This window comes from Brassica napus, chromosome A10 (assembly GCF_020379485.1).
Source record: "Brassica napus cultivar Da-Ae chromosome A10, Da-Ae, whole genome shotgun sequence".
NCBI lineage: Eukaryota > Viridiplantae > Streptophyta > Magnoliopsida > Brassicales > Brassicaceae > Brassica > Brassica napus.
The window spans coordinates 18,430,681-18,443,374 of NC_063443.1; the positions used below are offsets into that span (position 1 = coordinate 18,430,681).

The 12,694-nt window shown below is 42.4% G+C and overlaps 3 protein-coding genes and 1 pseudogene across 3 annotated transcripts; 2 read left to right on the forward strand and 2 right to left on the reverse strand.

The window, feature by feature from the left end:
• Window positions 1–30: 30 nt before the first annotated feature.
• On the reverse strand, window positions 31–3,836 carry LOC106419350 (nuclear pore complex protein NUP88). The gene is made up of 9 exons (XM_013860119.3): window positions 3,331–3,836; window positions 3,108–3,259; window positions 2,921–3,043; window positions 2,608–2,752; window positions 2,464–2,525; window positions 2,028–2,247; window positions 849–1,775; window positions 518–767; window positions 31–419 (listed from the first exon to the last, which is right to left on the reverse strand). The coding sequence occupies exons 1-9, from the start codon at window positions 3,616–3,618 to the stop codon at window positions 148–150; spliced, it is 2,439 nt and encodes an 812-aa protein (XP_013715573.2). The 5' UTR covers window positions 3,619–3,836; the 3' UTR covers window positions 31–147.
• A 168-nt stretch (window positions 3,837–4,004) lies between these two features.
• Window positions 4,005–5,638, forward strand: LOC106444573 (annotated as a pseudogene).
• Window positions 5,639–6,185: 547 nt separating this feature from the next.
• Window positions 6,186–10,547, forward strand: LOC106419412 (NF-X1-type zinc finger protein NFXL2). The gene is made up of 13 exons (XM_013860192.3): window positions 6,186–7,432; window positions 7,504–7,617; window positions 7,697–7,752; window positions 7,849–7,915; window positions 8,143–8,235; window positions 8,324–8,409; window positions 8,501–8,663; window positions 8,752–8,919; window positions 9,003–9,193; window positions 9,285–9,366; window positions 9,679–9,885; window positions 9,955–10,044; window positions 10,136–10,547. The coding sequence occupies exons 1-13, from the start codon at window positions 6,263–6,265 to the stop codon at window positions 10,295–10,297; spliced, it is 2,649 nt and encodes an 882-aa protein (XP_013715646.2). The 5' UTR covers window positions 6,186–6,262; the 3' UTR covers window positions 10,298–10,547.
• Window positions 10,548–10,602: 55 nt separating this feature from the next.
• Window positions 10,603–12,443, reverse strand: LOC106419413 (polyamine transporter RMV1-like). Its single transcript, XM_048742598.1, has one exon. It carries the CDS (start codon window positions 12,222–12,224, stop codon window positions 10,761–10,763), a length of 1,464 nt encoding a protein of 487 aa, XP_048598555.1. The 5' UTR covers window positions 12,225–12,443; the 3' UTR covers window positions 10,603–10,760.
• Between the last annotated feature and the right edge of the window lie 251 nt (window positions 12,444–12,694).

Here is a 12,694-nt window from a genome sequence, read left to right on the forward strand (position 1 = left end):
ATAAGTAGCTTGGGCAACTTTCGTGGTTGCTTGAGTTCCAAGGAATATAGTTTGCAGACAAAAACTTACAAGGAGAGAGTTAGACAACTTGATCCAAGGTTTAAACATAATCTAGCCAGTCCAGGAACTGACAGAGTGTTATACTAACTAGATGAAACTACTTTCTTGTGACCTCAACGCTGATTCAACGATCTTGACCTTCTTGGAGTTATCGCTGTTCATGAGGGATAGTTTGGCGAGTGTGGACTGAAGCTGTGACATACCTGTATCTTGAATGTAGTTTCTCTTTGAGTATTGCTTTCTCTGAGTACCTGCAACGACTGTGTTCTTCGGAGATTTTTGAGCTGATTTCTTCACTCTTGCTCTCAGTGTTTCAATAGATGACTGAAGCGCATCCACCTCAACTCCCGCGAATTGATCTTCAATTTGAAAAAGACAAAAAAAGATGAAGTGGGATTCAGAAAGTATAATCTCTAGAAGGGTAAAGATATATATGAGGAGGAAGCTTTGATTTTACCTAGCTCCGACTTAAATTCCCGTTCTGCTCTCGTCAGAGGTTTCTTGTGTGTACCAGGCAAGCTACGGAGACGTTGCAAGCGTTGTTCAAGAGAATCATGTCTTTGTATTGCTTTCTCGATCCTTTTCTCCAACAAGGTTTGGTTCTTCTCAACTTTAGACATTTTCTGATTTGCCTCAGCAAGCCGCTCGTGCTGGTCATCGATTATTCTCTTCAAGTTAGGAGCATGATGCTGCAACTCGAAGAAGACCTGCCAAATATTATACAAAGTCTCATTATTTTAGCCATGGGAAAAGGAGTAGAAATTGGGTTTATATCACTTCTTTCTCACCTTGTGCGCATATTCGACGTAGTTTTCGTGGAAAAGCTTGACATAGTTATGCAGAATTGATCGACCTTCTACGGAATTGGCTGGAGTTGAGCGCTGGTTAGGTAAAGCATGGGGCGCAATTCTTACTTTGGGACCTGCAAGGAGCTCCTTGCTTATGATGCATGGGGGATCTTTCTCTTTCGTCTCTATTGCGCTGGAGGACTCTGTCTTATCTGTACTGACATGAATTGGAAGTAAGAGATCCCAAGTTTTCATCTCTGCCACAACGCATTCTCCTGAGGATAAGACTGCAATGATCCATGCATACCCAAACGAATCTGACAGAGGTACAAACCCCAACAGAGAAGATACGGCGGATTCTTCTTGGCATGTACTCAGTACAGTGTGAACAGATGGCGTTTTGAGAGGTTCATCTCTTCCAGTGGCCTGACTCGTGAAGGGAAGAGAGTGTAAGACTGTTGAATCAACGCCACCGTCGTGGATGGAGTATATTCTTTCTGGCAAAAGGGAGTCGGCGAACAAGGTAACAAGAGAACCACCTTCGCGCTTAGTGGGTAGAGCCAGATCAACCATTGCCAGTCTTAACAGTGGTGGCGGAAGTCCTAACCATACAGTGTGATCAAGCGGCAGGTTTTTTGAGGTTGCTACTGGGAGCTCACCAACGTTTGACTCACAAATCATCGCAACTCCTTGAATTTTGTTGTGGGAGTTCATGCGAAGGCGAGATGAGCTACCAGAGATCCAAACTGGTTGAATTTCATCGACCAGAGCGTCGACCTGTAATTGTCCACCACTCCATGCAGTTACCAGAATCGAATCTTTGCTGACAATGTTATATAACAGGCTCACTGCCCGGCCTTTACATTCTGCCTCCCTAACAGCGAGATCTTCATTTCCTCCACCACTCGATGCTTTGTATAAAGGGCCCTATACACCAGCAAAACAAAGGATCAGGATTCCAAGGCAAGCCGTAGATGCACAAAGAACACTTGAGAAAATTGGTTTCAGCTTTTTTGTCTAATCTATTTTCCGAAACAAGGCAATGATGGTATAAATATTTGGTGAGGGCCACTAGCTAATAACTACAAACTTAGAACATTGGTGAATCAAGTAAGATTTCAACATGAGGAGTAATTCAAAATATTAAATAACATAACCTAAATAGAGGAGGAGCCTTACCTGTAAAGCCAATGATGCATCAAGTAACGCGTAAGGATGAGCTTTGACTACCACTATATTATCATCAGCTCTAGTTCCTTGTTCAGTCAAATCCGGAAATACAGCTTCCAACCAATCAATTGCCAGACTGGAGTTGCTAACAGCTACTGAGTTGGGTGACTTAACCCCATACAGATTAGCATCATTGTAAATCTCCATTATCGATTCCCATTTGTAAATACTGTAGCAATATACATAGGAAGCAAATTAGTTAACCAATACCAGACAAAGTACTAAAACATCTTCCATGATTTATAAAGGTTTTAAATGAGGAGATTCGATACTGAACTATGCTGACTCAGCATACAAGATAAACATTCAAGAGATATCCTATGAGAAATATCTCAAGGTATACTTAGAGAGTAATGAAAAGCAGAAAGAATAATAATTTTCCTACCTTCCAAATGGCACAACTGGACACAGGATATAAACCGAACCATCAGTGAACAATATAAACACCTGCACAAGTTCCAAGGATTCGGTAAAGAACTAAACATGTAATCTCAATGATCTATTTGACAAGAGAACTCATTCAACTTACAGTAAATCTATCCCACAGATGATCTCCACCGAAACTGAAATCAGCCGGATAAATCGACGAAGCTGTCCTAGATCTTCCCGGTTCAACAGGCTGCAAATAGTATTCTTGCTCTGGCACCTCAGCATCTGAAGACAAATCGAAAAGTCTAGCAAAAAAAACATTTGTCGCAGCATGTCAATAACAATTACCTTTAATAAAGACGATATGCATGCCAAGAAGTCAAGAATCTGTAACCTTTGTTACTAAATTTTTATCCTAGAGTTTCTCTAACATCTTTCAATTTTTATCACTATGAAGCCCCAAAGATTGTTACCTGAAAACTGCGTCTGAGGATAGTACTCCCAAATGAGTATCACTATCAGGATGCCAAGAAGCTTGTAGCAAGTGTATGGCACTGTCACCACTTGAATAGATTTCTGAGCCAATGGAAACCACCCTGCAAACCATAAGCAAGTAAAGGCCATTGCTATCTTTATTAGGCCAAGGTGCTTAGTAACTACCTGCAAATAACATTGTCTTGAATCACAGAAGCACGTCCAAACAGATACATCACACATATCCCATCTGCTCCGGCGAGAATCACAGCAGATCCAGACTTATTGATGGAGATTTTGTTAACGGAGAATGCCAGCTGGAGATCTGGTTGCATCACCTGTTATTATATCAATCATCAATAAGAAACTGTTCTCGAGCTCTTCCTAAACCTAATTTTTCGAAAAGTACCTTGGAAGGGACAGCGGCGAGGACGGAGGTTGGTTCAGGCTCACCCAAGCGGAGAGACAATCGGTGAAGGAGGTAGCGAGTGGAGTCCCAGTAGTATAGCCTCGAGTCTCCGTCCCAGGCCATGAAGTTTCTCAGGAACCGCTGGGGTACGGCGGCTTCATCTTGGGAGGAGGGGAGAGAGGAGAACACCGGGTGGGTTTGGAGAGGGACCCAGCGAACCGGCTCTTTTGGAGTGGGAGATCTCCGTGGCTCCGGAGTCTCCTCTGGCTCGTTGAAGTTAAATCTCATAACTCTCTCTCTCTCTCACGTCGCTGAATCTATGCTTCGTCGGCGGAAGAGCGGAGGGAAGGGAGAGGATCCGGGAAAAATCAGAAGAAGGAGCAACGAAGCAGGTAGTGTTGAAACGACGTCGTGTGTATTCTATACTTAAAAGCCATGTCATCTAAATGGGCTGGGCTTTTATAGGCCCATACTTTCTCAGCTCACTGAATCTATGCTTCGTCGGCGGAGGAGCGGGAAGGGAGAGAGGAGGAGCCGAGCTAATCAGAAGAAATGCAATGAAGCAGGAGAGAGTTAAAACGACGTCGTGTCAGTTATATACTTAAAAGCCATGTCATCTAAACTCAATGGGCTGGGCTTTATAAGCCCATATCAATTTTTTTTTAATAATAAAATAATCTAATCTGAACCCTGAGTTCTCGTCGCCGTGATCTTCTCCTCTTCCACCGTCATCTCCATCCTCATCGTCAGCGCCTCACCGTGGAATTCTATAGGACTCTATTTGTATTTTCGATAAATCAAATGGATAACTTGGAAGATCTGAAGCTTATGGCGGAGCAGTGGTCGAATCAAGGCATTGAGTATCTTCAGAAGATACGCTCTATGCTGCTATTGGTCTTCTGTTGTTGACAACCATATTGCTCCTATCATGTATGCAGAAACCACATTGTTCAATCTCTTGTTCATTGATTGTTAGCCTTAGGTTGTTAGTTTTGAAATTTATGCAACATCTCTCGTTTAGTATTTTTTTTGCTACTGTTCCAATATTACATGAGTAAGTTTGATTCTTTTGTTGTTAAACTTGATGGGTTATGCAGTTCGCTTGGTGAGACGTACCAAATCCAACACTGTGCTCCTTTCTGGGCTCAGCGGAAGTGGAAAGACTGTGCTTTTCTATCAAGTGAGTACTTTGACTTCATGTTCCTATCATCATATGGAAATTTAGTTTTTTTTTTGTCCCCTTAAGAGTCACTTATCTCTCCCAAGTCAGCGTAAATGACTAGGTGAGTGTTGGGCTGTTATAACTTGATTGGCAGCTCCGAGATGGATCATCGCATCAGGGCGCTGTGACATCGATGGAACCGAATGAAGGCACTTTCGTTTTTCACTCTGAACACGCTAAGGTGAAGATTCTCACTTTGGCCTGTTTCTAAACAACGCATATGCAGTTGATTTTGATGTATGTATGTATTGACACATTACCATTCCACGTCCCGTGCATGACAGAAAGGAAAAATCAAGCATGTTCATCTTGTTGACGTTCCTGGGCACTCTCGTCTTCGACCCAAGCTAGAAGAATTTTTACCCCAAGCAGCTGCCATTGTGTTTGTAGTGGACGCCTTGGAGTTCCTCCCTAACTGTCGTGCAGCTTCAGAGTAATTTCAAACGCTTTCTCTCTCTCTCTCTCTCACAATCTTTAAAGCACAATCTTAACACATGATGCCTTGCGATGGTTTTGTTCGGTGATAGGTACCTATACGACATTTTGACCAATGCCAACGTTGTCAAGAAGAAGATACCAGTCCTCCTTTGCTGTAACAAGACAGATAAACTCACTGCGCACACCAAGGAGTTCATCAAGAAGCAGATGGAGAAAGAAATGTAATAGTATTTCAATTTTCTTCCACCGGAAAGCAAATCATAATTTCTTTTATCTTTTTGTTGTTGTTGCAGTGAGAAACTGAGGGCGTCAAGAAGTGCAGTATCAACAGCTGATATAGCCAATGACTACACCATTGGGATCCAAGGAGAAGTGTTTTCCTTCTCGCATTGCTGTAACAGAGTCACTGTGGCTGAAGCATCTGGACTCATCGGAGAAACCGTTCAGGTCCAAGACTTCATTCGAGAGTACATCTAAACCTTGAGAGCCAAAACATGTACATCCGTAGATTGAATCTTATCATAAGATTTCTTATGCTTTTGGTCTGTAACTTTGCTTTGAATTTAGAGATCCTTTGTACATTAGTTATTGTCAGAGATTAGTAGCTATATTTTATCAGTTAGATAATTTGATTTTAAATCAGAATGATCTAAGAACTGTTGTTCGTCAGAAAGAAAAAGAATCTGGTTAGGCATACACACATTTATCTAGAACCAAAATTGAGTCGAATTTTGATTACTTGAATATTCGAATTAAAATTATTTAAAACTATATATTATTTGACATTTCTTACCAAATAATACGAATAATCTGAAAAAAAAAAACTGAATTATTCGAAGTTTTTTATTCATATTATATAAAATTATCTAAAAAAGTGTAACCGAATTAAAACTGAATTTGACATTTTTTTTTGAATATTAACCAGTTTTCAACTTTGCTATTCGAACGAAATCAAAATAATTGAATCGAAACCGAAATTTTGCAAATAACAAATGGTTGTAAAATCTCTAGAATCAAAAGTGAAAAATCGAAATAACCAAACCGGAAACCAGACGTTAAGGCTATCTGTTTCTCTCTACTCTAACCAATTCGATATGATACGCGGGAAGCTTGAAACTTGGTTAAGACAAAAAGTCGGTTTATCCCGATAAAACCTGTACTGTTTGGTCATTACAATGCTCACGAGAATATCACGTGACCTCATGATGTCTTAAAAACCAAAAGCTAAAAGTCATCGCCTTTGTCCTGAGATGAGGAAGTAGAATCGCTGACATGGCCGGATCCGCCACCACCACCGAATTCCGGTGGAAACCACCGCCACAACCTCAGCCTCCGACACAACAACAAAACATATCCGATTCAGATTCCGATTCGGGATCTGATTCAGACAACAACCACCAGCAGAACCGCCACAACGATCTATCCAACTCCATCTTCAAAGCCTACCTCGATTGCCACTCATCCTCATCTCCCTCCTCCCTCGACCTCTCCAAGATCCAATCTTTCCTCTCCTCCTCCTCCTCCGGCGCCGTCTCTTGCCTGATCTGCCTCGAGCGGATCAAACGCACCGACCCCACCTGGTCCTGCACCTCCTCCTGCTTCGCCGTCTTCCACCTCTTCTGCATCCAAAACTGGGCTCGCCAGTGCTTAGACGTACACGCCGCGCTTGCAGTCACGCGCCCTTCTACAGAAACAGAACCGGTGTGGAACTGTCCGAAATGTAGATCGTCGTATCTTAAATCAAAGATCCCAAGTCGGTACCTTTGTTACTGCGGAAAGGAGGAGGATCCTCCCGCTGATAACCCCTGGATCTTGCCGCATTCTTGCGGTGAGGTCTGCGAGAGAGGGCTGAGTAACAACTGTGGTCACCGCTGCTTGCTGTTATGTCATCCTGGTCCTTGTGCCTCTTGTCCTAAGCTCGTTAAATCCAAATGCTTCTGCGGCGGCGTTGAGGACGTTCGTAGGTGTGGACACAAGCTCTTCTCCTGCGGAGACGTTTGTGATAAGGTCTTGGACTGTGAGATCCATAGCTGTAGAGAGATTTGCCACGACGGCGAGTGTCCGCCGTGCAGGGAACGTGCGGTTTATAGATGCTGTTGTGGGAAGGTGGAGGAGGAGAAGGATTGCTGCGAGAGGGTGTTTAGGTGCGAGGGCTCGTGTGAGAGTAAGCTTAACTGTGGGAAACATGTGTGCGAGAGAGGGTGTCATGCTGGAGAGTGTGGGTTGTGTCCTTATCAGGGGAAGAGGAGTTGTCCCTGTGGGAAGAAGTTTTATCAGGGGTTGTCTTGTGATGTCGCGGCGCCTTTGTGTGGTGGGACTTGTGATAAAGTTCTTGGGTGTGGGTATCATAGGTGTCCGGAGAGGTGTCACCGTGGTGCGTGCCTTGAGACTTGTAGGATTGTGGTTACTAAGTCTTGTAGATGTGGAGGAACGAAGAAACAGGTTAAAGAGATTTGTTTTTGTGTGGATAGCTTATTGCTTTATAGTCAAATCAATTGTTTGATTTAATGTAGGTTCCTTGCCGTCAAGATGTGGTGTGTGAGAGGAAATGCCAGAGGATGAGAGGTTGTGGGAAGCATCCATGTAGACGCCGTTGTTGTGATGGTCAATGTCCACCATGCTCTGAGGTGTATATATATGCATGAGTATAGTCTAGTGTCATTTGTTCACACTTGGCTTTTAATGCTTTTGTTATAAAAATTTCAGATTTGTGGGAAAAAACTCAAATGCAGAAACCATAAGTGCCAGTCTCCTTGTCACCGGTATGTTCTTAAGTAGCTTCCTAATTTGTGACTAGCATTATGATTGATTAACTCACACACGTGGATTGACATTACGTGTTGGCTTTGTTCTTGCAGAGGCCAATGTGCTCCTTGTCCAATAATGGTGTCGATATCATGTGCTTGTGGACATACGCGTTTTGAGGTGAGAATTAGGATTTGTGAGTAATTGTTGATTCTATAAAGCAAGTGTTGATACTTCCATTGTTATTGTGGATCTGTAAAAAGTTATTAATTTTAGTTGGATTCAACTAGTGAAAGAAGTAGATGTTGCTTACACTTATAGATACTTTCTTGGCTATCTATTTTTGACAGGCTTTTGAATGTTTGATACCTCTCTAACAATGCAGTTGGATGTTTTATGTGGTTCAGGTACCTTGTGGCACTGAAAATAATCAGAGACCTCCTAGATGCCGTAAACTATGTAATATAACCCCATTGTGCAGGCATGGACAAATCCAAAAGGTAGCAGAATAATCAGAATAAGGCTTTTTCAATTTTACTTTTGTAGTTGAATTTTTTTTGGAATTGATGTAATGTATTTATTATGCAGCCACATAAATGCCACTATGGTGCTTGTCCTCCATGTCGACTCCCTTGTGATGAAGAATACCCATGTGGGCATAAATGCAAACTAAGGTTTGTCTTCCTCATCCATTTTTTTCTCTCTTAATTTATTATCTTTTCCTTTCTTATAAACATTGTTTTTTGTGTGCTTCTTATGACAAAGGTGTCATGGTCCTAGACCTCCACCAAACCGAGAATTTATCTTAAAACCAACAAAGAAGATGTTGAATGTTCATGTTGAGTCTACACCTGGTTCTCCCTGCCCTCGTTGTCCGGAGCTTGTCTGGAGGCCCTGTGTAGGCCACCACCTGGCTGCAGAGAGAATGGTTAGTCTCAGTTCTCTTGTTAACTGTGGACTGAGTTCTTCTTTTATAGTTTTTTTTTCCGAGATTTGATATGTTTTTGTTGGCGTAGATGGTTTGCTCTGACAAGACTCAATTTGCATGCGATAATCTATGCGGGAACCCACTTCCATGTGGGAACCATTACTGCTCGTTTACATGTCATCCCCTGGAAATAAAAAGTTCATCATTGGATAAAAGAAGTGAGTCCTGTGAAAAGTGTGAACTCCGCTGTCAAAAGGTACTTATGTTATGTGTTAAAGCTCTTTTATGGAGTCAGTTAGTCCGAGGTAACACTTCCTTATCTTCCATACTAATGTACAGGAGAGATCACCTAAATGCCAACATCCCTGTCCTCGACGTTGCCATCCAGAAGATTGTCCACCTTGCAAAACTCTAGTAAAGAGATCATGTCACTGTGGCGCAATGGTCCATGCATTCGAGTGCATTGAGTACAATACATTGTCTGAGCAGGAACAATCAAAGGCCCGCTCATGCCGTGGACCTTGTCACAGGTAACTAATTAACTCGCTTGGTTTTTGTGCGTTTGTGCGCTTCAACCTTTTCAACAGTTTCTGAAACTAAGAGGTTATTGGCTGTTTGCAGAAAATTGCCAAACTGTACTCATCTGTGTCCTGAGATTTGTCATCCTGGGCAGTGTCCATCTCCAGAGAAGTGTGGGAAAAAGGTAATTTCCAACACTCCATGACGCAATAATTGTTCTAAAAATCTGTAAAAATCGGTCTAGGCGCCTAGTCGGCAAATCATGTATAGTTAAAACGATTTTTCAAAAAAAAAAACGGCTTAGGCGTTAAAAAAATCAGTGTAGACGTCTGTCTAAACAATAATCCTCTATAAGGCGCCTAACCACCGCCTAGCGATTTTCTAGAACATTGGTTGTATAGATTCTAGTCTAGTCTAGTTTATATTCATTTTGGATGCATGTCTCTGTTACAAGTGGGATCTTACTTGTCTCTTGATTTTATTGATGTATCTCAAGGTGGTTGTTCGTTGCAAGTGCCTAACTTTGAAGAAAGAATGGCTATGCAAAGATGTTCAAGCAGCTCATAGAGCCACAGGTTCTGATCCTAAAGATGTACAAAAGAATCACTTTGGAGTCGGCCTCCTCCCATGCGATTCCAACTGTAAGAGCAAGCAACAGATGGCTGAATCGGTGTTACAACAACGCAATGTCAAAGAGATTGAGGTAATAAGCTGAAACACTAAACATTTCTCATAAAACTGATCTCATTCTCCTTCTGTTCAAACATCTTAGGAGAAGGAGGAGCCTAGTGGGAAAAATGCAACAAAGAGAAGGAAGAGGCGTGAACGTGGTCAGGACATTAAGGAGACCTCAAGGCTGCAGGTAAACTTTTTTATCTCTCTACTGAACATCTGAGATGAAACATGCATGTCTCGTCTCATACTGACACACTCCTGTTTTTTTGTCTCCGCAGAAACTTACTGTTGCCGCAAAGAAGGTAGTGATGGTGGTGATGCTAATTGCTGTTCTAGTAGCTGTTTCATACTATGGTTATAAGGGAATCTTGTGGCTTTCGGATTGGATGAATGAAGTTGAAGAACAAAGACAAAAGTCTAGAAGGTACCCGCGTATCTAAAATCGTTTTGAGAGTCTCAAGCTTTGAGCCTGATACTATCCAGTTACACCACAGTTAAGCTTGGACATATTTTAATCTTTCTTTTTGGTTTAGTCACCTAAAAACATTTCAAAAGAGATCAGAGAGACTTTTTGGTTGGTTTTATTGATTGTCTTACTCTTTCTTTTAGCATTTTGGTATTTCTAAACAGTAAAACTGCAATATATGTATTTTGTCTGAACTTAAAATTTCATAAAAATGGTTTACTATAGTCTTGGAAAATTCTGAATCCTTGTGATGTGCAAAAAGCAAGAAAAAAAATAGTATTGAAATGTAAAAGTCTTCTTTATTCAGTTGTGTTGAGATAAGTTCTCTTTAAGCTCTGATTCAAAATACACATTTTTTTCTTCTACCTGTTAACTGATCTAAAGGTAAAACCAAAAGCTTCTTCATCTACAGTCTTCACCATCAAACCTGATGTTGCTTAGGCCATCAGGTCTGGTAAGTGAGAGCTGACTGAGAATTTAAGCCAACCCTTCTTCTCCACTTGCTTCAGACAAGGTTGCAACACAAGCCCAATCACTACAGCCGCAAGACTCACCCCAGCAACTTTCAAGTCCGAAAACGCCGCAATGAAACCAATCAGCACAGTCGGAGGAACACACATGATCACCGACCCCAAAACCCCTACAGGTATCTTAAAAGGCCGCGACGCAGCCGGATACTTCACCCTCAGCCTCACAAACGCTACAAACTCCAACACCATCCCAAAACAGTACAGCAAATTCTCCGCCGCCACAATCTCCTGGAAGCTCAACCACGACAACACAATCACCCCAGAGGCTGAGAACAGTATCCCAACCCAGGGAGTTCCGTACCGCGATCTTCTAGCAAAGACTTCGGGTAGCATCCCGCGCTCAGCCATACCAAGAAGCTGAAACGAATCGCTACTCATCTCAGCTAAAAACATCCCCATGTTGGAGGCAGCAGCCGCCGCTCGAATCCACCAACCCAACCACCCTCCTCCTATCACTTTCCCTACATCAGCGAAGTAACCGTCGGTCCAACGCCTCTGATCAAGAGGCAAAGCTCCCGTCCCAGACAAAACCGGGAAGATGTAAGATAACACAACTAAAAGGAAAGCATAAAAAAGAGCTTTCGGTAAAGTTTCACTCGGGCTAACAACCTCTCCGGAGAGAGTACTGATGGAATCCCAGTAGTTAAGGTTCCAGAACAAAGTGTTGAGATACAAACCAAAGTCTACACCTTTCATCTTCTCACTCACCACCAGCCAACGTAAAGGCTCAACCTTTGGAATCGACACTAAACACATCACCACAAAGGGTAAAATCGAGAAAACACCGATCATAACAGCAGCTACACCAACTACACTCAACCCTCTGTAGTTTAAATAAGTCAACGCGAAAGTCAACGTGATAACCGAAGCGACACGTGGAAGTCCAGAGGAGATAACCGGTAAACCGGATTGGAGATAGTCGAGGAAGAGGATGGGGTAGAGAGCGTTGTCGATGACGCCGCTAAGCCATTTCACCCAGCCTTGCTGGAACCCCCAGTAAGGTCCTAACGCGGAGGAGACCCAGACGACGTAGCCGCCGTTCTCCGGGAACATGGTGCCCATCTCGGCGGTGATGAGCGCTTCAGGGATGCTCCATACGAAAGGGAAGAGGATGAGGCCGAGGATGGAGAGTAACGGTCCCGCTGCTTTGACGGTGTCTTCGATACCGAAGGGGCCGCCGGAGACTTCGTGGAATATTAGGAAGATTAGTGGGAGGAGAGAGATTTTGCGGAGGTTGGTGGTGGCGGAGGGTGGTGTTGGAGATGGAGGTGTGAGGGAGATGCTGACGTGTCCAGGAGGAGGAGGAGGAGGGGAGTTTCCGGTGGGCTTATGAGCTTCGGAGCGTAGACTCGAGGAGCTGAGGTCAGTCATCGAGAGTTGGTATGGAGGAAGTTGCTTCGTTATGCATTAAAAACAGAGACGGAAGAAAAAAGAAAAAGTTGAAAGCGAGTTTTTTTTTTTTTTTTATAATGCTTTTGTGAGATTGAAAACAGTTCACAGAATCGCTATGGTTGTTGTGTTTTGGATGGATTCAAATCAAGAAAGGATTTACAAACACATAACTCCACAGTCCTCACCTTAATATATACTATTAGTGTACGAGTGGTGGGATAACGGTAAAACCTACTATAAAATAGTAATAATACACACTTTTTTGGTCGGTCATGATATATATACACGGTTAAAACGTTTTTGTTTTTGTTAAAATAATACACACTAGTTTAGGAAACATTAAGTAGTACTCCTTTTACAAAAATAAATAAATAATAAAAGTACTCCTAATATATAAAAGAATTTGCAGGACATGAAATAAATAAGTCTTTTTTTTTGTGCATTCGCAT

What these genes read in the sequence shown, in the direction of transcription:
- LOC106419412 (XM_013860192.3), top strand. Translation starts at nt 6,263, where the DNA reads ATGGCCGGATCCGCCACCACCACCGAATTCCGGTGGAAACCACCGCCA. An exon ending in ACCTGGCTGCAGAGAGAATG is followed by an intron (nt 8,664 to 8,751) that starts GTTAGTCTCAGT and finishes TTGTTGGCGTAG; the next exon opens with ATGGTTTGCTCTGACAAGAC. An exon ending in AGGAGACCTCAAGGCTGCAG is followed by an intron (nt 10,045 to 10,135) that starts GTAAACTTTTTT and finishes TTGTCTCCGCAG; the next exon opens with AAACTTACTGTTGCCGCAAA.
- LOC106419413 (XM_048742598.1), bottom strand. Translation starts at nt 12,224, where the DNA reads ATGACTGACCTCAGCTCCTCGAGTCTACGCTCCGAAGCTCATAAGCCC.
- LOC106419350 (XM_013860119.3), bottom strand. Translation starts at nt 3,618, where the DNA reads ATGAGATTTAACTTCAACGAGCCAGAGGAGACTCCGGAGCCACGGAGA. An exon ending in CCAGTTGTGCCATTTGGAAG is followed by an intron (nt 2,248 to 2,463) that starts GTAGGAAAATTA and finishes ATATTGCTACAG; the next exon opens with TATTTACAAATGGGAATCGA. An exon ending in ACGTCGAATATGCGCACAAG is followed by an intron (nt 768 to 848) that starts GTGAGAAAGAAG and finishes AATATTTGGCAG; the next exon opens with GTCTTCTTCGAGTTGCAGCA.